This window comes from Microcaecilia unicolor, chromosome 3, assembly GCF_901765095.1.
Source record: "Microcaecilia unicolor chromosome 3, aMicUni1.1, whole genome shotgun sequence".
NCBI classification, from domain to species: Eukaryota; Metazoa; Chordata; class Amphibia; order Gymnophiona; family Siphonopidae; genus Microcaecilia; species Microcaecilia unicolor.
Genome location: NC_044033.1, coordinates 249641496 through 249665486, shown reverse-complemented (window position 1 = coordinate 249665486; position 23991 = coordinate 249641496). Strand labels below are relative to the sequence as shown.

At 47.6% G+C, this 23991-nt stretch overlaps 1 protein-coding gene across 4 annotated transcripts in view; it reads right to left on the bottom strand.

Moving 5' to 3' along the window:
- LOC115466454 overlaps window positions 1–23991 on the bottom strand; it is an 89182-nt gene that overhangs the window by 44503 nt on the left and 20688 nt on the right. For 3 of the 4 annotated variants that reach the window (XM_030197677.1, XM_030197678.1, XM_030197679.1), the window contains exons 3-10: window positions 16924–17010; window positions 16367–16587; window positions 14549–15641; window positions 11315–11532; window positions 7928–9011; window positions 6898–6990; window positions 5275–5504; window positions 3752–4844 (exon numbers count right to left, since the gene is read on the bottom strand). In XM_030197677.1, the coding sequence (XP_030053537.1) occupies window positions 3752–4844; window positions 5275–5504; window positions 6898–6990; window positions 7928–9011; window positions 11315–11532; window positions 14549–15641; window positions 16367–16587; window positions 16924–17010 (4119 nt within the window). Of the gene's footprint in view, window positions 1–3751; window positions 4845–5274; window positions 5505–6897; window positions 6991–7927; window positions 9012–11314; window positions 11533–14548; window positions 15642–16366; window positions 16588–16706; window positions 16775–16923; window positions 17011–23991 lie in introns of those variants that run through there. The other variant, XM_030197680.1, reaches the window with a different exon arrangement.

Sequence of the window (23991 nt, the reverse complement as noted above, 5' to 3'; positions counted from 1 at the left end):
TTCAACCTCCCCCCGACCGGCAGGTCGCCCGGCACTGACACTTGGATGTCGGCTATGCTCTGCTGGAGCCAGTCAAAAGCTCGCCCCTTGCTTTTGCTGGGGAGCCGCGAGGCCTTGCTGAGGCGCACGCTGCTGACGAGAGCGAGCGCGCTGGGGCTTAGCCTGGGCCGCAGGCTGTCGAGAAGGAGGGTTGTACCTACGCTTGCCAGAAGAATAGGGAACAGTCCTCCTTCCCCCAAAAAATCTTCTACCTGTAGAGGTAGATGCTGAAGGCTGCCGGCGGGAGAACTTGTCGAATGCGGTATCCCGCTGGTGGAGATGCTCTACCACCTGCTCGACTTTCTCTCCAAAAATATTGTCCGCACGGCAAGGCGAGTCCGCAATCCGCTGCTGGAGTCTATTTTCCAGGTCGGAGGCACGCAGCCATGAGAGCCTGCGCATCACCACACCTTGAGCAGCGGCCCTGGACGCAACATCAAAGGTGTCATACACCCCTCTGGCCAGGAATTTTCTGCACGCCTTCAGCTGCCTGACCACCTCCTGAAATGGCTTGGCTTGCTCAGGGGGGAGAGCATCAACCAAGCCCGCCAACTGCCGCACATTGTTCCGCATGTGTATGCTCGTGTAGAGCTGGTAAGACTGGATTTTGGCCACGAGCATAGAGGAATGGTAGGCCTTCCTCCCAAAGGAGTCTAAGGTTCTAGAGTCTTTGCCCGGGGGCGCCGAAGCATGCTCCCTAGAACTCTTAGCCTTCTTTAGGGCCAGATCCACAACTCCAGAATCATGAGGCAACTGAGTGCGCATCAGCTCTGGGTCCCCATGGATCCGGTACTGGGACTCGATCTTCTTGGGGATGTGGGGGTTACTTAGTGGCTTGGTCCAGTTCGCAAGCAATGTCTTTTTCAGGACATGGTGCAAGGGAACAGTGGACGCTTCCTTAGGTGGAGAAGGATAGTCCAGGAGCTCAAACATTTCAGCCCTGGGCTCGTCCTCCACAACCACCGGGAAGGGGATGGCCGTAGACATCTCCCGGACAAAGGAAGCAAAAGACAGACTCTCGGGAGGAGAAAGCTGTCTTTCAGGAGAGGGAGTGGGATCGGAAGGAAGACCCTCAGACTCCTCGTCAGAGAAATATCTGGGGTCTTCTTCTTCTTCCCACGAGGCCTCACCCTCGGTGTCAGACACAAGTTCACGGACCTGTGTCTGCAACCTCGCCCGGCTCGACTCCGTGGAGCCACGTCCACGATGGGGGCGTCGAGAGGTAGACTCCCTTGCCCGCATCGGCGAAGCTCCCTCCGCCGACGTAGTCGGGGAGCCCTCCTGGGAGGTGGCCGCAGTCGGCACCGCACGCGGTACCGACGTCGGGGACCTCACCCCAGGCGATGGGCCAGCCGGCGCCACGCTCGACGGTACCGGAGGCGCAAGCACCGCCGGTACCGGAGGGGTAGGGCGCAACAGCTCTCCCAGAATCTCTGGGAGAACGGCCCGGAGGCTCTCGTTCAGAGCGGCTGCAGAGAAAGGCATAGAGGTCAATGCAGGCATCGACGTCAGAACCTGTTCCGGGCGTGGAGGCTGTTCCGGGCTGTCCAGAGTGGAGCGCATCGACACCTCTTGAACAGAGGGTGAGCGGTCCTCTCGGTGCCGATGCCTGCTGGGCGTCGACTCCCTCGGCGACCCAGAGCTCTCGGTGCCGACGCGGGGAGGAGACCGGTGTCGATGCTTCTTCGACTTCTTCCGAAGCATGTCACCGGAGCTCCCCGGCACCGACGAGGACGTAGAATCCATCCGTCGCTTCCTCAGGGCCGAGGTCGAAGCAGGTCGATCCCGGGGGGGCTGTACCGCAGGAGCCCTCAGGGTAGGGGGAGACCCACCCGAAGGCTCACCGCCACCAGCAGGGGAATGGACAGCCCTCACCTGCACTCCACCCGATGCACCACCGTCCGACGACATCAGGAGACGAGGTCCCGGTACCACCGACGTCGATGCAGCTATCCGATGTCTCGGCGCCGATGCAGAGGGCCGATGCCTCGATGCACTCGATGCACTGGCGGCCAAGGATGAAGGTCTGGACGCTGATGACGTCGATGCACACGATGACCCCGGTGCCGATGCCGACGAAGAGCCCGAGAACAAAACGTTCCACTGGGCCAATCTCGCTACCTGAGTCCGCCTTTGTAACAGGGAACACAGACTACAGTTCTGAGGATGGTGCTCGGCCCCCAGACACTGAAGACACGAAGAGTGCCTATCAGTGAGCGAGATTACCCGGGCGCACTGGGTGCACTTCTTGAAGCCGCTGGAAGGCTTCGATGTCATGGGCGGAAAAATCACGCCGGCGAAATCAAAATCCGAAATGACGAATTTGGAGCACCAAAACTTTAAGGGAGAAAAATCTCGACCGAGGCCGAAAAGAGGCCTACCCCGACGACGAAAGAAAACTTACCAGGGCAAAAACTGGAAACACGGGAAGGGGCAAACGAAACCCAAGGGGGTTTCCGGAGCACTTCCCGAACAAATTTAGAACTTTTCCGAAGAAAAAAACACGTCTATTTTAAAACGGACGCGCGAGGTCGACTCTCCGGGGCTCGACACGACAAAAACAGCCGTACCGAGTGCGGACGAAAGAAGACTGGCCGGCTCGAGCCGGTTTCGGGCGGGAAGACGGCCGCGCATGCGCGGTGCGCGCGAGGACTAGCAAAGGACTTTGCTAGAGAAGTTTCCGATTGGAGGGGCTGCCGTGGACGTCACCCATCAGTGAGAACAAGCAGCCTGCTTGTCCTCGGAGAAATAGTTTTCAGTGTCTTTTCAGTGACTGAAGATGTTATGGATAACATATACAAGTATATGATGTTTTAGGGAGGTTTTTCAGACCAGTGATTTCTTTTTCAACTGAGGGCTGCAAGAACCACAACTTAGTAAAGTTTGCAGCCTCAGTCTGATGAGGTCATTTCCTCCTATTTTTGTATATACATGGATATTTACACGATTATATTGGAAAATAAAATCTAAAAATTTTAATTGTGAGGTTTATATGTACACACAAAACCTTTTTTAGTATTCACTTTAAGATGTGAGGTGGTTCACCTGTATGTTTAAGTGAAGGAGATCCTGTTTCGTATTTTTGTTTGGAGGTAAAAATAAAGCCATAAAACAATGGGTAATCTCAGGGAGAGGATTAAATTTGGGGGAAATAAGTCAGGTAATGCTTGGAGCTCACTTATACATACACTAGTGGAACCCAGTCCGTTTCCTCAACAATAAAACGGGCCCTAGAAAGGCTCTCTTGTAAGCAATTGTTTGTCTCTCCTCTGCCTCCCCTCCATGTCCAGCGATTCTTCCCTTCCCTCCCCTTCATGTCCAACGATTCTCCTCTTCCCTGCCCTCCCATCCGTGTCCCGCGATTCTCTTTTCTCCTGTCCTCTCCTCCCATCCCATCCATCGATTCTGCTCTGCCCTGCCCTCCCCTCGATATGCCGCAATTCTCTCTTCCTTTGTACCTCATCGTTTTCTGGCTGGCCTGGCTGGCTTCCCTTCCGTTGGTAACATCTTGACGTCAGCCCGCCTCCAGCGTTCCCTTCCCTCTCACTGTTCCACCCTCTGACGTCATTACGTTTTTACGCGAGGGCGGGGCAGTGAGGGGGAATGGAACGCTGGAGGCTGGCTGACGTCATGAGATGTTATGAACCCAGGCAGCCAGACAGCGATGGTACGTTAGAGGTGCAAATTATTATATAGGATGAGACATACTTACCAGCTGGGAGTCTGTTGCAGCAGTGTCAATAACTGAATAGGCCTCCTGTGCAAGGAATGTCTCGTAGCCCACCATTGCCGATTTGCTGTCATTAAGAACTACCTGAAGGCAACGGTGCAAGGATGAAGATGTGCCCATTTGGCCTATGAGTGCCAGATGCTTGACCTTCACAAATGCACATATATTGTTCTCTGCAGCTTGATTTTCACTTTGCCCTCTGATCCACAGTTTCTTGCGTGGATGCCAGATATCATAGTAGTACTGGAAAATGTCTGCAGGGCAGACAGCAATCAAATTTGTTAGGGAGTGACTGTAGGTCTCCGGGGAGAGGGAATGAGCCAGATTGTCCAGGATGTTCTTGATGTGAACTTGCACTGCTGAATCCAGGTGAGAAATTTTGCTGTACAGAAGTTCCAAAACCAGTGGCATACAGTACCTCACTGAGGTGTGAGGTACCAGGGCTTCTAGGTCCAGAGGATCTTCCATCTCTGGACTCACTGTTAAGTGCTCGACAGTTGTGCTCAGAGTGGGGATGCTTTGCAACACCGAAACCATGAGGAACCTCAATATATCTGAAGTGCCTTTTCTTGCAAGGGAATAGGCACACACCTTCCAGCCCATACCTTCTTTTTCCCAGAAAATGATGTACAAAGCAAAGCCTGGACTGAAATCAGCGAGGAGGTCCACATATAGATGACCAGTGAATCTGTGGTCGATGTCCTGCATGTGGGAAGTCATGAGGAAAATATTCTTCACAAGGGTTTTGTCCTCCACAAACACTAACTTGACCTTGGCCTCGGGATCGGATATGAAGAGGGAGACCAGCTCCATCAAGACTTGGTTTTGGTCTTCAAAGGCATATGAGCGAAAGCGCTGGAGTCTCCTCAGGTCGTTGTGCTCCAGGAACTTTCTGGAGATATCGTTGGCGATCCTAGTGGGCAGGTCTGTGGGAGCCATCTGTCGAGTTTGCTTCTTTTCAAGAGGGAGAGCTGTCTCTGGCAAGTCATGGTTGTGATGGAGGATGGCTTGGGTGACAATAAGCTTGTCCTTCTGGGGATTGAGCCTCAGTTTAATGACTGCTGGACAGTTCTTCCTGGGCAGGAACAAAATAGCTTTTAAGTGGCTTCATATACCTCAGTCCACATTATTGCAACAACTATCAATCTATAATCCACCTCATTCTAAATTCAATACTGTTATTTGATCACTATCTGTAATCCATCATTACCAGAGGTTTAAACGTGAACTAGTAAGACTTCTATAAAGCTAATCATCACACTCATTTGCATCTTCTCTTTATCTATGTCCACCTGGAATCGAATTCATGTCACCTTAAATTCACTGATGGTAGGAGCAACAGAATTCTCCGTCTAGCCACCCTCCCTTATTTCACATCATATTGCCTGCTATGGAGACATCTTCTCTACTGACTCATGGCAACCAATCTCACTCCAACCATCAGGGTCTCCTGAACTGAAAAAAAACCTCTACATATTTGCCTCATTCACTTTTTCTCAACATACCTTCTGGTGACGACACTGCAGGCCATGCACACGATGCTGTACCTCAAGGATTTTGCTACCTCGGGCCCCCGAGGGTCCTGGCTTATGTCTTCCTCGGTGAGAGTCACCGATCGGCGAATGGCGAACGTCAGCTTCCTCTCCTCACACCAGTCATCCAGAAAGGAGCAGAAGTCCTGCCAGCTGTGAAATTCATTCCGCTCCAGCTGTTTCTCCACCGGGGCTTCACCGACCTGACCCAAGAAAAAAAGAGGAAGAGCTCATAGGCACAAGATGACAGTCCAACACCTTAAAATGTCAACTTGCTGCTCATTGCCGAGTTCCCTGATTTTGGAAAAAAAAATCTCCCTCCATCCTTTATCTAATACTTAGCATGAGACTTCAAATCTAATATAATAATTTGCACCTCCAACATTCTGAAGCTGACTCTGTGGCAGTGAAGCTGTATAGGGTTTGTAATCGCCCAGGGAAAGAAATGCGACGTCAGAAAGAGAAGGGACCAACCACAGGCAGCGCACTCGCTCTCAGTGCCCCGCCCTCGTAGGGAAGGGAAGGCTGCATATAATATTCACCCACCGGAAGTTCGTTCCCTCCCTCCGAGTTCCAGGGTTGTCGTCTGTCCCCCCTCCCTCCCTGTTCCAGCATCCCCGCCCTCCCTCCCTCCCAATTCCAGGGTCCCCCCTCCCTCCCAGTTCCAGGGTCGTCGTCCCTCCCTCCTCTCAGTTACAGGCCCTCTCCCTCCGAATTTTAAGTCATCCTGATTTACCTTGCGCGGTAAAAAGCATGCAGGCTCGGCACTTACTTCAGTTTTCCCTTCTCTGTCTCTCAGCTCTTGTCCCGCCCTTGTGGAAACAGGAAATGAGGGCGGGACCAGAGCTGAGAGACAGAGAAGGGAAAACTGAAGTGCCGAGACTTCATGCTTTTTACCGCTGCTGCTGGCTGCCGTAACCCCGACGAGGTAAGTCAGGATGACTTTTTAAATTCAGAGGGAGGGGGCCTAGAACTGGAAGGGAGGGAGGGAGGGACGACAACCCTGGAACTGGGAAGGAGGACCCTGGAAATGGGAGGGGGGGGGGGGGGGGGACACTGGAATTTTAAAAACATTAATGGCAGAAGGTAATTACCTTGCTAGCGCCCGTTTCATTTCAATGAGAAACGGGCTTTTTTTTTTACTAGTTAGTACATAAGTACTGCCATACTGGGTGGGACAAACGAAAGGTCCATTAAGCCCAGCATCCTGTTTCCAACAGTGGCCAATCCAGGTCACAAATACCTGGCAAGATCCCAAAAAAGGAAAACAACAGAACAGATCAGTAGAAAATCAACATGAATTTTAATGTTTTATTAATAAATTCATGTTGATTTTCTACTGACCTGCTCTGTTGTTTTCCATCTTGGAGTTTGCGGATCGTCTGCTTTGCTGTTTTCTAAGATCCCAAAAAAGTAAAACACATTTTATACTGCTTATCCCAGAAATAGTGGATTTTTTCCAAGTCCATTTAATAATGGTCTATGGACTTTTCCTTTAGGAAGCCGTCCAAACCTTTTTTAAACTCTGCTAAGCTAACCGCCTTTACCACATTCTCCAGTTCATGGTCTAGTCCTACTTTATTCTTTTGTCCTTACCTGACTATTAGGGATGTACGAGTCACTGCATCTTTCAGGTGAGCTCTCTTCCATTTCTTCTTCATCTAGGGAAGCAGCAGGAACATCTCCTTTCTGCGAATGAATTTATGTGAAATTATACATGGTCACCTCTGCCTGCCTTCTGAAATTCATGGGTAAAAGATAGGAATCAATGGAGCTGATAGTCAGCAGCCCTGAATCTGGTAAAAATTAACCAGATAAGTTGCCCAGATGACTTTTCAACAGCAATTAATGTGGGCTGACTTAACTGGATAAATTCAACCAGATAGTGTTGATATTCTGCGTTATTAAGTTAAAATTTGAGTCCCTGGCATACCTTAAATTCTTCCCAGACATAACAGGATAAGTTTATCTGGTCTTGGGAGGGAGGGGTGATATTTTCAAGTTGAAGCTATTCCGACAAATCATTTCAATATTGTCCCTAATGTATTTTGATGCACTTTGAACTTTCCAGCAACCACCACTCCAACACCATATGCCCCCTCTTCCCCACCAAACTGAAAAACTGAATTCCTTTTTGTGATACTGTATTTTACTGCAATGTTGATGTATAATTGATTTTGTATATGTAGTTTTACCTGCTGTGAATCATTATGGGTTTACCACAAGGAAGACAGTATAAAAGATGAAAACATGTTGTATCCAACTTTAGCCTGGTCTGTGTTTTCTACTGTTCTCGTCTACAAGCCTCTAGGATACTACCAAGTATTTTCATATTTATAGAATGGTGCATGCTCCATCCATCTTTCCTTAAGGTTTGGTTGTGCTCATAACTCGGGACTCCTCGGTGTCATGGATCCCTATATTGGAGGCTAGTACAAACTCTGCTATTTATCGCACTGTTATTCAGGAGACGGGATGACTGCAGGAACGAGACAGTAAGATGGCCCGCCCATCTACTTTACCAAACCACCCAAGCGATGCACCAACTCGAGGCCTCTGCCATCTGAACACCACGATTTAAAAGCCAAGGATTCAATGACAACACAACAGCATGTAGAGATTTTACCTGTTGTACGACTGTTGGACTCACAGCTGGCTCAGGATATCCTGAAGAAAAGTCAGTAATGGGCAAAGCAGTTTTGCTTTCATTGAGAACCACCCGAAGGCAGCGGTGTAAGGAAGGTGAAGTGCCCATTTGGACAGTAAGTGCCTGATGCTTTGACTTCACATAAGCGCTGACACTGCTCTCTGTATCTGGAGTACTACTGTATTCTTCGGCCCACAGTTTCCTGCGTGGGTGCCATGTCTCATAATAGTACTGGAAGATCTCAGCAGGGCAGGCAGCCTTCAGCTCATTCAAGGCCTGATTGTAGATAGCAGGCGAATGAGTGTGGGCCAGGATATGGAAAAAATCCTTAATCTGAGCCTCCTCTTCTGAGTTCATATAAGAGATCTTGTCACAGAGAAGGTCCAAAACTAGCGGCATGCAATATCTCAAAGAGGCACAAGGTACGAGATCTTCTATGTCCAGAGGATCCTGAATTTCTGGGCTCACCGTCACATTTTTTACTTGACTGTTCAGGATGGGGATACTTTGAAATATGGAGACCACAATGAATTTTAAATTGTCTGATGTTCCTTTCCTTGCAATGCAGTACGCACATGCCATCCATCCCACATTCTCTTCTTCACAGAGAACAGCGTACAAATCAAAACCTGGACTGAAACCAGAGAGAAAGTCAATGTAGAGATAGTGTGGAAAACACTGAGCGATCTGCTGCATGCTTGATGTCATGAGGAAGATGTCCTTTACTTGTAGCTTGTTCTCTTCAAAGACCAACTTGACCTTGGCATCAGGATCTGAAAGAAAGAGAGAGTCCAGTTTCTTCAAGACCTGAGACCGGTCCTCAAACGCTCCAGACAGAAATCTCTGAAGCGTATTCAGGTCATAAGGTTTCAAGAACTTCCTGGAGATGTTATTGGCGATCTGGACAGGAAGACCAACTGTAGACATCAATTTACTTCTTTTCAATGGTGGAGCGAAGTCCGTCTCTGGAAGATCGTGATTGTGCTGGAAGCTGCTATTGGAGACAATGAGCTTTTCCTTTTGGGGGCACAGTTGTAGCTTAATGAAAGCAGGACAGTTCTTCCTGGACAGAAATGAAATATAAATCTCATGTTGCCAGGCAAGATGGATGAGTTTAGCAACATCATTAACTATATTATTCACCACTATTATTTAATTAAATTCATTGTGGTTTATCATTACCTCAGACAGGTACACATCATGTTTATCATTAATACCATTGTGACACTCAAATTAAACATTTTATTATCAACATTAGTCTTAGTTTCTCCTTTAAATACAGTGACTACCACTCTCAGTGTTGATGTGACCATCCTCATATTCACCACACAGATACCCCATCACATTCACGATCAGAAAGAAAATTCTGTGCCACAGTTCCATCCTTGTCTTTGTCATTATGGTCAAATCATCAATACAATTATTAATTATTAAATTAACCTTCACACACCCTGTGTCCACATATTCCTCCATAAGTCTATTTAACATTTGATATGCTGCTCACTGATAGTTCACCTAAGCAGCTTACAATCACTTAAAATAAATTAATAAAAAGAGGGACAGGTTATGGAACGTGAAAGAGAAAAAAAAAAGAAAATATAAGCTACATATTCTGGCAAATGAAACAAGAGCAAAAAGGCGAAAAAGTCAGCTGTGCACTCCAGGCATTCACCTCCTCTGTGACATTTGAATCTGCCACCAGCTTTTTTTGGCTTTGGGACTGACATTTGGGAAGCAAACTCTTTTGAGACCTGGCTAACATTTTGTAAAGGATATCACCAGCCTCAAGTGTAAGGGAAGGGAGGTGGAGGCACAATGCCAATCAGCTGGAGCAGCAATTAATTGTGGAAGGGAGGGGAAGAGACCTAGCTGCTCTTAGTGTGGCACCCCAAGGCAAAGACCCTTGGAACTTGGGATCCTGCTCTCAATGCTTCTGCTGCAGAACGTTTGTCTTGAAGTCTGCTGAGAAAAGGGAAAGTCACCCCCGGGTACCACTGCGCCCCTCACCCGCCCAGTTGCCCTAAACTGTGGCTTACCTCACCAGCTGGGCTGCACATGTACCTACCATCTGCTGGAGACTTGAGAAATACTGGCTGGCAGTGGGCTGCACAGGGATCTGATAAGACACTCTTTTTAAGCTAGTGTTTCTCTGTATCCATCTGTTGGCAGGAATCTGAACTGGTCTGGAACAATACTAAGACATTTCTTAGAAAATGTAGCCTAATGTGTCTGAAAGACCTGTTCCTAAATGAAACTCGGCTACTACTGAAAAGGCTTGGGTATGAAACAGGAGGCACTGGATGCTCTCCTGGAACAGAAGCTGTGGACCTTCCTGTTCAGAAGGGTCACAGACAGATCTCTATTGGATATTTACTAATCAAGAAAAATCTTGAACGCTACTCCCGGGTCCAGTGACCACTTGGGGAGTGTGTGTGGGCGAAGGGGGTTCTTTCTTGCTTGTTTAAAGAACATGACTTGTTATTCTGCATGGCATTGAGCCACTGAATAGGACCCCCTTTGCATTAATTTAATGATCATCAGCCATTATACCATCATCTTATTTCTCAGGCTCCACTAGATCCAATATTTACTATAAAAAGTATCTTGGGTGATGAAGGAGAAATACCAGTGAGAAAAGCAAGATTTGAACTCTTGTTTTGTTCTCAGCTTGCTCCTCTAATGCCTACGCTACTCCCCCACCAGCAAGCTTGCCATAAGTACATAAGTATTGCCGTACTGGGACAGACCGAAGGTCCATCAAGCCCAGCATCCTGTTTCCAACAATGGCCAATTCAGGTCACAAGTACCTGGCAAGATCCCAAAAAAGTACAACACATTTTATGCTGCTTCTCCTACAAATAAGCAGTGGATTTTCCCTAAGTCCAATTTAATAATGGTCTATGGACCTTTCCTTTAGGAAGCCATCCAAACCTTTTTTATACCCTGCTAAGCTAACTGCTTCTACCACATAAGTACATAAGTATTGCCACACTGGGACAGACTGAAGGTCCATCAAGCCCAGCATCCTGTTTCCAACAGTGGCCAATCTTTGAGGGCAGTGGGGGCAGCTCATAGCTCTTCTTCCAACTCATGGGGGGGGGGGGGGGGAACTGGGACCTAATCAAAGTCACAGTATGACCTTCACCTCTTCTATACTCTTCTTAAATTTTACTTCACATCAATTATAAACTGTGCAAAACAGGACCCTTCAGCACATGCCACCTAACAACTAAAAGATATGCATCTGACAGGTCTTTGTCCTTAGAGATTACAGCTATCTTTGTTAATGCACAGCAGCCGCAAGGAAACAGAACTGACAACACTGTAATACCCACTGCCCCCAGCATGTCTTCATGACTGTTGTACCTGGTGCAAAAGAGCTGAACCATGCTATACTTCAGGCACTGGGCCAACACAGGCCCCGACGGGCACTGGCTTATCTCCTCCTTCGTCAAGGTCCTCCACTGCCGTACCGTGAAGAGCAACTTTCGCTCCTCACACCAGGAATCCAAGAACAAGCAGAAATCCACCCAGCTGGAGAACTCCGTCTGAGCCAGCTCTTCCTCTCTGCTGGATTCACAGGCCTACAAATTAAAACAAAAAGATATTCAAATTACAGAAACAAACCTGTGCATTTCTAATTATTCTGGGGGCAATCTGCAGACAGTCTGCACTGGGTGCGAAGTATGCAGGCATTTTGAAAAGTAGCTCTAAAGTGTTTGGGTACAAAGGGAAACTAGGGGAGGTGCAATGGGTAATGGATTTAAAAATTGTCCTGTGGATTTTTTATTTTTCACGGAGAGTTTACTAAGAATCAGGATATTACAACATTGGAATTTACCCAGGTGCACTCAAGTCACAGGCAGTTAATTCCATACAAAGTCGTCATTAACCTACTAACAGTTATGTCCCAGTCCTCCTTAACGTCACGCCTTCCAGTCTTTCCAGTTTCACCCCCTTGAACTTTAGCATACTCTCAGCCCCCTCCTCCATTATCCCTCCACTCAGTCTTATCGAAAACTCCAGTCACCACTTCATTCATGAAAATACTGGAATAAAAAGCTCCCAAAATGTCCTCAGACCTCGCTATTTGCCTCCTCTGTTGTTTTGCAATCTTCTCCATTTAAAAAATTTCCCGTATCCTAAAGAGCCAATTACTAAGTGTGGGGCACTTATTTGCTTCCACAAAGAGGCTATGTTTAATTTGGCAGCACTTTCTGTGGCTCCTTGAAGTGGAATATACTTACGTTTAATAACAACCACCCCTGGTCCCATGGGGCACCTATTCCAATCGTTCCTTTAATCCAGTACTGTACTGCTTTAAAATAAGCTTCAATTCCCTCTTCTCCAACACTTTGCTGACACACCCAGAAAATATCTTACCAATCTAGTTGGAGTCAAATATCATCCATACAATATTTTGCAACTATTATCCTGAACACAAGTGGCTAATGATAATCTTCCCACACTCCTTTCCATGTGTCCCCATTGCTTAGGACCCATATGTTCCTGTGGGCTTTAATAAGCTGCCCCTAGGCCTCAAAAAAATTTGTTTAACACTGAAATAAATCTTTTCATGAAAACCCAATCTGCAAAGATATCTTCCAACTTATGTCTCTTCCAATTTGGTGTTTCTCCTCCCTCCTCTCCCATAATAGAAATAGTAATGTTGCTGATGTAATTCCAGTTGCATAGAGTTGAACGCGTGCTGCTTCTTGTCATCATATATTTGATCTGGCTCTGATAAATCTCTTTGTTCCCAGAAGAGGAGCACCCATAGTGGGATTCACGAAAGTAAGACCGTCTGATTTTCAAAGAGCATATAAATTCAGGGATTAACTAGATTGGGTGGAATCTTGTGTGTCCAAAAAACCAAAGAAAAAGACCATATGGCCTATCCAGTCTGTCCATCCACAACAACTACTAATCTCTACAGTCCCTTCCTCTCCCTCAGAGACTCATAGAAACATAGAAAATGACAAATACCTCCATAGCATACTGTATGATAAGACACATTTAAATACCTCCATGGCATAAATGCACAGGAGGCAGGCCTCTTTCAATTGAAAGGAAACTCTGGAATGAAGGGACATAGGATGAAGATGAAAGGGGACTGACTCAGGAGTAACCTAAGGAAATACTGCTTTATGGAAAGAGTGGTGAAGATATGGGACAGCCTCTCGGAGGTAGTGGAGATGAAGACTTTATTTGAATCGAAGAAAGCTTGGGACAAGTACACAGGATCTCTAAGGGAGAGGAAGAGACTGTAGAGATTAGCGGTTGGTATGGATGGACAGACAGACTGGATAGGTTGTGTGGTCTTTGCCAGTCTGTCCATCCATACCAACCGCTAATCTCTACAGTCCCTTTCCTCTCACTCAGAGATCCTCTTTACATAGAAACAGAAAATGATGAGCGATAAAGACCATACGACCTATCCAGTCCGTCCATAACAACTACTAATCTCTACAGTCTCTTCCTCTCCCTCAGAGATCCTATGTACTTGTCCCAAGCTTTCTTCGATTCAAATAAAGTCTTCATCTCCACTACCTCCGAGAGGCTGTGCCATATCTTCACCACTCTTTCCATAAAGCAGTATTTCCTGAGTCAATCCCCTTTCATTTTCATCGTATGTCCCTTCATTCCAGAGTTTCCTTTCAATTGAAAGAGGCCTGCCTCCTGTACATTTATCCTATGGAGGTATTTAAATGTGTCTATCATACAGTAGCGTATCAAGGGTGGGGTGGTGGGTGCGGTCCGCCCTGGGTGCAGGCAGCAAGGGGGTGCGAGGAGCAGGCATTCAGCTGTCGGCTCTGCCGGTCCCTTGCCCCCTAACATTACTTCCTGTTCCGAGGCAGAGGACTGGCAGAGCCGACAGTCGAGCACCCCCTTGTTGAAAGGTCTACTTTCTTACAACTTTTCCTTCTTCCACAAAGGCGTCATTATCATTATCCACCCCTCCCACACCGATTACCTTACTAGTGGAACCATGCCCATTTCCTCAACAATGAAACGGGCCCTAGGAAGGCTGTGAAGTAAGCTTTTTTTTCTCTCTCTTCCCTGCCCTCCATGTCTAGCAATTCTCCTCTTCCCTGCCCTCCCATCCGTGACCCATGATTCTCTCCTCTACTGTCCTCCCATCCCATCCATGTCCATCAATCCTCCTCTCCGCTCCCTCCCCTCAATGTCCCACGATTCTCTCCTCCCCTTGATTTGTACCTGAATGCTCTCTGGCTGGCGCTGGCTTCTGTTCCGTTCGTAACATCCCTCCTGACGTCAGCTCGCCTCCAGCGTTCCCTTCCCTCTCACTGTTCCGCCCTCTGACGTCATTATGTCTTGACGCAAGGGCTGGACAGTGATGGGGGATGGAACACTGGAGGCTGGTTGACGTCAGGAGATGTTACAAACCCAGGCAGCCAGGAGATGTTACAAACCCAGGCAGCCAGACATGGAACGTTGGAGGTACAAATTATTATATAGAATTATAGCATTTCAGATAGGGTGAAGAACTACCGTGATTTAGGTCCTGGCTTGCAATTCCTTCCCCTCCCATCATACCATAAATGACAATGCTTAAGTGAAAGGGAAGGGAAGCCATACCTGCTGAGGAGCATCTGTGGGGAATGTTTCTAATACAGATGGCAACTCCTGTAGGTGAGGTGATGAAGTTGCATTCAATGCTATCATGCTGTCATTGAGAACCACCTGAAGGCAGTGGTACAAGGAGGATGAGGTGTCCACTTGGGCTCTGAGTGCCTGGTGCTTGAACTTAATGATGTTACAGATGTTGTTCTCTGCAATTTGAGTTCTGTTGTCCTTTTTGAGCCACATTTTCCTGTGTGGGTGCCAGGTCCCATAGTAGTAGTAGAAAAATTCTAGAGGGCAGGTAGCCTTCAACTTTTTCAAATATTGATTGTAAGCTATGGGAGAGCTGTCAGTCAGATTATGTAAAATTTTTTTAATCTTGGCCTCTGCTATTGAACCTAGGTAAGAAATTTTCTCATACAGCATCTCCAGGACGAGCGGCATGCAGTACCTTAATGAGGCAAAGGGTATCAATGACTTCATGTCGAGAGGTTCCCGAATATCTGGGTTCATTGTTATATATTTAACTTGTGTACTCAGGTTCTGGATGCTCTGCAAAATTGAAACCATAAGGAACCGAACATTTGCCGACATGCCCTTTTGTGCAATGCACATTGCACACACTTTCCATTCTGAGTTTCTATCTTCACAATAGACTGTGTATAAATCAACATGGCTACCAAAATGTGACAACAGATCCACAAAGAGGTATTCAGGAAATTGCTGAATTGTGTCCTGCATGTGAGAGGTCATGATGAAAATGTTCCTCACCAGTAACCTGTTCTCCATGAAGACTAATTTGACCTTGACACCAGGATCGGAAATTAAGAGGGCATCTAGGTCATTCAGGATATGGTTCCGGTCTTCAAACTGAGCAGGATGGAATCGCTGAAGCTTGACCAAATCGTTGCGTTCCAGAAACTTCCTGGAGATGCCATTTGTAATCTTGGCAGGGAAACAAGAAAGCGCGGACAATCTATTTTTTGTAACTGGAGGTGGGAGATTGCCTTCAAGAATGTTGTGGTTGTGATGAAGCATGGTTTTGTCAAGAATCAACTTGTCCTTTTCAGAGTTCAATTTCAGACTGATGACAGCTGGACAGGTCTTGCTGAGGAAGAATCAAAATACCATAAGTTTTCTCCTTCTTCTCTGTTATTACTGTTCTTAAGACCATTACATTATTACAACAGCTGCATACTAACAATAAAAAATCATAATCATCATCAGAATATTTGTTTTTATCAATCTGATAATATGGACCATTTCCGTACTCACTTTTGCCTGCAATCTCTCATTAAAATACATATCCTCTCGAAAACACAACCATCTGAATCTAATCTTAGTGTACTTTGTGTCATTAAAAAGTGAAGTTCTAATATACTGATATAATCAATTTAGTAATTTCAAAGATATCCATATAAAGGTAAAGTAGGGAATTAGATCATCAAAAGGTGCGCTTTATTGAAAACTTATCAGAAAGCTATCACTATTTTAAAAAACATTATGCAAAAAATGGACCTATGAGGAATTATATTTTTAACCAGTTCAAGATAGTTCCAGTTCAAAACCAAATGTAAAGTAGGGGATCTTTGAAGTTAAGATTATGACCTTCACTTTTTAATTAGCAAGAGTTTCTATCCAGCAATCAACAGCCACCTAGAGACTACACTATTAACAGATAAGTAACCATTTATTCTATTATGAGAACATATAATGTGATGCTGTAATATAAACCCACAATATATCACAGCTATTTTGGGTATCTGGATACATGTTTAAGGAACAAAATGCAAAAATCCTGTACGGTCTCGTGACTGGAGCTGTTCAACTTACCTAGCACTGCAGCCCATGCTCACGCTGCTGTACTTCAGGGATTTTGCTAGTTCAGACCACTGAGGGTCTGGGCTCAAGTGGTCATTCCTCAGAGGTACGAACTGCCGAACAGTGAACATCATCTTGTTCTTCAAGCACCAAGTATCCAGGTATGAGTGGAAGTCCTCCCAGCTGTGGAACTCGCTCCGCTCCAGTCGTTCTTCCACATAGTCTTCAGAGACCTTGCCAAACGCAACATGCCAATTATCATTGTGAAGAGAAATGAATAACTAACTTTCAGTAGACAGAAATCACCCATCTGCTAGACAGTTATAATGGAACCCTCAAATAACTTATTCACCTCCTTCCTAAATGACAGCACAATGTATTTACTGATTCTTTTGCAGGGCACTCTGGGTAGACTCGAGTGCAGCGTGGTATGCATCTCCAACCAGCTGTGACTGAAAGAGCACTATTTGGCTACTTCGACAGCACTGCCAAACCTGCTAGGCCTTGCAGCTGAATTCTGGGCATGGATCTTCCATGTATTTTGCCCTAGAGGTCTCTCTTTACGCTACCTGGTTTTCGGAAGGCCTAGACTCTCCAGGTACTTGAAAGAGGCTCTCATCTTTCTCATCTTCTTCTGGAGAAGTTACTTCATCTGTCTGAGGGCAAAAAAGTAATACAGATTTCCTAAGATTTACTTCCATCAAATTTACCAATAAGGAGAAGTATGGTCATTTTATGATGCCTCATTTCCTTCTTTGGGTCAAAAATTTGCTATTGGTTTCATTTAATTTAGGCTTTTCTATTCTACTTATCCCATAGGGATTTCAAGGTGGATCAAACTATAAGATGCCAATGTTCTTGAACAATATAACACGTAAAATCATCACAAACTATATATTACATAAAAGTTATTATCACTTAAAGCCTCGCCCCCTCTTTTTGAGGTCTGAGGAAATGTAAGGCTTCTTTGAAATAGTTATTTTCCTTTATGATTGTCATGCATAAGGAGAAATTAGTTATTACCTGATAATTTTCTTTCCATTAGTCCCAACAGATCAATCTAGAGACTGGTGGGTTATGTCCCTCTGCCAGCAGGTGGAGATAGAGAGAACTTCTGAGGCTCTATATGTGGTCAAGTGTAGCCAGCCAAACCTCAGTATTATCCATATCAAAGCCATGTAAACGTCCAACTCCCAATCAAGAGCTATGCTCCTGTTTTTCGATAATTCAAGGACACCCTGCAACCGTAAACGCGGGAGGAACTCATGCAGCTCACAGCAAGTAAGAAGATTGCTCCAGGATTGGCGGAAGGCAAGTAGGAAGTAGTTTAAATATCCCCCACCTAGCGTCAGTTGTTACAATTAAGACAGCTGGCGGTTTTTGGAAGGTGACTACCGGTTTCGCGTAGGAGTGATAGCTGATTCTCTCCTCTCTTGGAAGATAACCGGTTCTAAGATATTTTCATTGTTGCAGGTGCTGTGAAGAGATGTATGGTCCGGCGCCTTAAGAAGCGCAGAGCGAAACAGGAGCTCGCTGTTGGGCGCGGACATTCGTAATTGCTCCAGCACAAACCACAGCTAAGTACTTTTAGAGTACTTTTTTTGCACAGCATGTATATGAAAGAATAACCATTGCTAGTGTTTTAGAGGTTTTTTGGACTAATGAGGATTCTCGCCAGCGTGAGCATAAATTTAGCCACGCAGAGCAGAGCGGTCAGCTGTCTTGTTAAAAGTATTGTCAGCTGTTACCGAGTTTCTGAAGTCTTTTCCTCTATTATCTTATAGTTATCAATATAGTAGAGAGATTGCTTGCCCTAAGTAGATATTGTATGTCCAAGTAACTTGAGCAAACCATAACCAATGCAAAAACTGGAACTCCAAATCTGAAACTAGAAAATAACAAACAGATATGCAGAAACTTCCAGGGAGGGCCTCTGGATTGATCTGTCGGGACTAATGGAAAGAAAATTATCAGGTAACAGCTAATTTTTCCTTCCACAGCGTCCCACAGATCAATCCAGAGACTGGTGGGATGCACCCAAGCAGTTCTTAAGTAGGGTGGGACCCAGAGATCCCAGTTTGCAGCACCAAAGCCCCGAACGCAGTGGAGGAGTGGCCTAGTGGTTAGGGTGGTGGACTTTGGTCCTGGGGAACTGAGTTCGATTCCCACTTCAGGCACAGGCAGCTCCTTGTGACTCTGGGCAAGTCACTTAACCCTCCATTGTCCCATGTAAGCCACATTGAGCCTGCCATGAGTGGGAAAGCGCGGGGTACAAATGTAACAAAAATAAAAATCAGCCCTTGCTGCAACATCCAACCGATAGTGCTTCAAAAAAGTATGAACCGAAGACCAGGTGGCCGATCTACAAATCTCTAAAGAAACCGACTTAGACTCTGCCAAAGAAGTCGCCTGTGCCCTAGTGGAATGAGTTCGGAGCTGAGCAGGAGGATCCCTACTAAATGCGATATACGCTGAGGCAATAGCTTCCTTCAACCAACGAGCCACCGTCGCCTTAGAAGCTTGCTGCCCCTTCTTTTAACCCGCAAAAAGGCCAAACAGATGATCCGAACACCGGAATTCATTTGTCACTTCCAAATACCTGATAATAGCCCTCTTAACATCCAAACACCGGAGAGCCCAAAAAGGAGGATGATCCTCCTTACGAAAAGAGGGAAGACAGAGCTGCTGATTCAAATGGAAACGCGAGACAATCTTGGGCAAAAAGGACGGAACTGTCCGCAGAGTCACCCCTGCCTCTGTAAAATGAAGAAACGGATCTCTACAGGATAAAGCCTGCATCTCCGAAACTCTCGCCGAACAAATCGCCACCAAAAACACTTGTCTTCAATGTCAAATCCTTAACCAACAACCGAGACAGCGGTTCAAACGGAGGCCGCTGCAACGCCTTAAGCACTAAATTCAAATTCCAGAAAGGAAAAACCATGGTCCGCACAATTGATTGACCCCCCACCCGCAAAAACGTACAATATTTGGGTGAGAGGCTATGGAAGACCCTCCTAGACGGCCCCTAAAACAGGCCAAGGCCGCCACTTGAACCTTCAAGGAGTTCAATGACAGAGATTTGTCAAGACCATCCTACAAAAAGGCTAAAATCGAAGAAACCGGAGCCGAAAAAACTGACAGACCCGCCTCCGTACACAATGCATCAAAGATCCACCACAATCGAGCATACGCTGTAGAGGTGGAATGCTTCCTAGCTCTCAACATAATGGCAATCACCTTTTCCAGATAACCTTTCCTTCTCAAACTTGCCCTCTCAATAGCCAGGCTGTAAGACCAAATGGGGAGGGATCCTCCATAAGAATCGGACCTTGACGCAACAGACCCTGACGAGCGGGTAGCCACAACGCTTGGCCGACCCGAAGACGCACCAGATCTGCATACCACAGACGCCTGGGCCAATCCAGACCCACAAATATCACTGGACCAGGATGGGTCGCCACTCGTCCCAATATCTTGCCTATCATGGGCCACGGAGGAAAAATATACAGAAGAACTGTCCGAGGCCAAGATTGAAGAAGCGCATCGATCCCCCGAGACTGAGGATCCTTGCCACGGCTGAAAAAATGCACCACTTTGGCACTGACTGCTCGTGCCATAAGGTCCATAGCTAGAACTTCCCAGCGGCTCGTGATCAATGAAAACGCCTGAGCGGAGAGCTCCCACTCCCCCGGATCCAACATATGACGACTCAGAAAATCCGCTTCGGTATTCAGTGTCCCCGCAATGTGCGCTGCCGAGAGCTGAGCCAAGTGCTTCTCCGCCCAACGGCATAGACACTCCCCCTCCTTGGCCAGAGGAACACTCCTGGTGCCCCCCTGATGATTGACATAGGCTACCGCAGTTGCGTTGTCTGAGAGAACACGAACCGGCCTCCCCGCCAGATCCACGTGAAATGCCTGCAACGCTAGCCACACTGCTCTCAGCTACAAGAAGCCTCCATCCGAGACCAAGCACCCTGTGTTGTGAACCCCTGACAATGGGCTCCCCATCCTAAAAGACTGGCATCCGTAGTCACTACTACCTAGTCCGGCATCGCCAGGGGCATCCCCAGGCTCAACTTGTCGTCCCGGAGCCACCAACGGATTTCCATCCTGACCAAAGGTTCCTATGATAATTGAACTGAGTAATCCTCCGACACCGGAGACCATCAGCTCAACAGAGATCTCTGAAGAGGCCTCATGTGGCTCCTGGCCCACGGAACCACCTCCAACGTGGCTACCATGGATCCCAAAACCTGTCCATAGTTCCAAGCCGTGGGTGCTGGAATGCTCAGCAGGCTCCGAACCTGCACCTGCAACTTCAACCTCCTGTTGGGCGGCAAGAAGACTCTGCCCACACGGGTGTCGAAAAGCATCCCCAGGTATTCCAAAGATTGAGATGGAACCAAATGACTCTTTTCCAAGTTGACAATCCACCCAACGACCTCAGCAGACTGACTACCCTGTCTGTCACCTGAAGGCTGTCCTGAAAAGACGGAGCCCGTATCAAGCAGTCGTCGAGATAAGGATGCACTTGCACCCCTTCCTGTCGCAGAAACGCAGCGACCACAACCATAATCTTGGAAAACGTCTGAGGAGCTGTAGCTAGACTGAAGGGAAGCGCCTGGAACTGAAAGTGTTGACCCAGGACCGCAACCCGAAGAAACCGGTGATGAGGCGGCCAAATGGGAATATGCAAGTAAGCCTCTTTGAGATCGAGGGAAGTAATAAACTCCCCTGGCTGAACTGTGGCTATGATGGCCCGAAGAGTTTCCATGCGAAATTTGACGCGCTCGCAGAGCTGTGTTTACTCCCTTGAGATCAAGAACCGGACGAAAGCAGCCTCCTTTCTTTGGAACCATGAAATAGAATAACGGCCTGAACCGCGCTGAGTCACCAGAACAGGAACCACAGCCCCCAAGTGAATTAAATTTTCTGACGTGTCTCTGACCGCCGCTCTCTTCCTTGGAGATTTGCAAGGAGATTCCACAAAAGAATCTGCCAGAGTTCGAACAAACTCTAGTTTGTAGCCGTCCCATATGACCTCCAACACCCACTCGTCTGAAGTTACCCTGGCCCACTCTCCCAGAAAAAGGGACAGCCATCCCCCTATCATCCCTGGAAGATGGACCAAGGCCCCATCATTGGGCACGAGATCCCGCTGGGGGTTTGGAAGCAGCGCCGCCTGGGCGGTGCTCCTCCTAAAACAGCTGCCATTTCTGAGGAAAACAGGGTTTAGAGAAGGCTACCGCCCTGCCTGGGCAATAACGCCTTGCATCCCGAAACCGAGCCCGAGAAGGACCCGCGCGAGAAGTCGTTCTAGGCCTATCCTCCGGCAACCTACGCCCCTTTGTATCTCCCAGATCCTTAACAATCCTGCCCAAATCCTCGCCAAACAGAAGCTTGCCCCTAAAAGGCAAACACGCCAGCCAAGACTTAGAAGCTGTATCTGCCGACCAGTGACGAAGCCACAACCATCGGCGAGCCACCACTGAGAGAGCTACCTCCTTGGCCGATGCTTGAAGAATATCATACAACAAATCCGTCAAATATTTGAGACCAGCCTCAAGCGAAGGCAAGTTAGCCACCAGCTCCTCCGAAGAGGTCGCCTTCTGCAGCCAAGACAAACAGGCCCTGGCTGCATAGGACTCGCAGACCGACGCCTGCATACACAACGCCGCTACTTCGAAGGAAGCTTTTAAAGAAGATTCTAACTTCCTATCCTGCGGATCCTTAAGCGCTGTCCCACCTTCCACCGGCAACGTAGTCCTCTTAGTAACTGCCGTAATCAACGAATCTAACGTAGGAAACCGCAAATCGTCTTGCTCCCCCCTCTGGAAGCGGATATAAACGCATCATGGCCCTCGCCACACGCAATCCTGCCTCCGGTGTGTCTCACTGCGCTGCAATGAGTAGCTTCATCGCCTCATGAATGTGAAAGGTACGGGACGGACGCTTAGTCCCTGACATAATTGAGGGCGCTGCCGAGGAGGAGAGACCGCTGTCCAGAGCTGAGATATTTAAAATCTCCATAGCTCTGACAATCAGGTTTGCCAATTCGTCCTGGTGAAACAACCGTGCCGCCGTGGGATCATCAGACCTCTCAGACGGAGACTCCCCCTCCTCCAGCAATTCAGAACGGGTCAGTTGGGAAACTTCTGACAACCGACCATCATCTACAGCGCTGCGTAACCCTAGTAGCGCTCTAGAAATGTTAAGTAGTAGTAGTACATCTGTGGCCACCGACATAGAATCCAACTCTCTTGAATCTAGGCACTTTCTCTTAGGTAAAGAGGACGGGACCACCAAGAAATCCTCATGAGAAGTCCCTAAGGCCCCTTCACCGCTAAGGATCCCCCCAATCTCTTAAGCAAAAAAGCCCTATGTAACAACAGGACAAACTCGGGGGAAAAGGGTACACCCGATTGTTCTACACCACCGTCTCCCAGCTGAGACACCCTCCGCCGAACTGCGCCACAGGGAGGCCCTGCTGGCTCTCCCCCCGAATCCAAAATGGCGCCTGACACACCTCCGCGCGGATTCAGAAAACAAGGGAGCCTGCCCAGCCGCTACCTCAGCTCCTCCGGAGCCAGTATCTTGCACCCCGGCTCCAAATGATCTCAAATCAGCTGTTTCACGACCGCACTCCCCGGTCGCCGAGCCCGACTCCAGCTGCAACTTCAAAGGCACGATGGCGCCAAAATTATCTGCTATCGGGTGACAGGCCTGATGCGGCCACTGAACCTGCGACCTGATCCGGTCACTCCCACCCCACCACCGGTGCTCCCTGCACCAAAGTGGTGCGAGGGCAGGCATCACACGCTCCTCTCCGGTTCCTACACCGGGAGCAGTGTTTCACAGACTCCGACGGGGCTGCCATGTGCCCTGAAGAACAATTCCAGCACAAAAGACCCCCCAAACCCGCTTAGAACAACGGCTCTTTCCCAGACTGCTCTGAAGCAGCTCCCTGCTTACTGTGAGTGCTAACACACCAGAGTGTGTTAAAGATCCTCTTCATTTCTTTTTCTTTTTTTTTTTACAGGAGAAAAAGACTCACGTGCCCCAGGCAAGGAACCAGCGGGAGGAGGGAGAAAGGGAGGAACCTGGCACCACCAGGTGTCCCTGCTCAGCAGCAGTGAGCCCTCAACCCCAAGGGAACGGGCAAGGAGTCCCAAATCCAGAGCTGCAGAGTTATGACTAACCACCTGCTAGACAGAGAGAATACTGAGGTTTGGCTGGCTACACATGACCACATATAGAGCCTCAGAACAGAAGTTCTCTCTATCTCCACCTGCTAGCAGAGGGACATAACCCACCAGTCTCTGGATTGATCTGTGAGACGCTATGGAATTGATATTTGTAAGAAGCCTTCATTGTATTTCTTGTGCAAGTGGTTTGACGTAGTTTTGTTTAAAACTATATAAATAACAAAATTATAAAAATATAAAATTCTCCAAGGACAAGCAGGCTGCTTGTTCTCACGATTGGGTCGTCGTCCGCAACGGCCCAGGAGACCGGCAAATCCATAAGAAAAAACAAAAACTTCTAGAACGCACCGGTGCGCGGGCAGAGCGAACCGCGCATGCGCGAACGGCTTCCTGCCCACGGCACGAGCATGCCCCTCTCAGTTTCTTT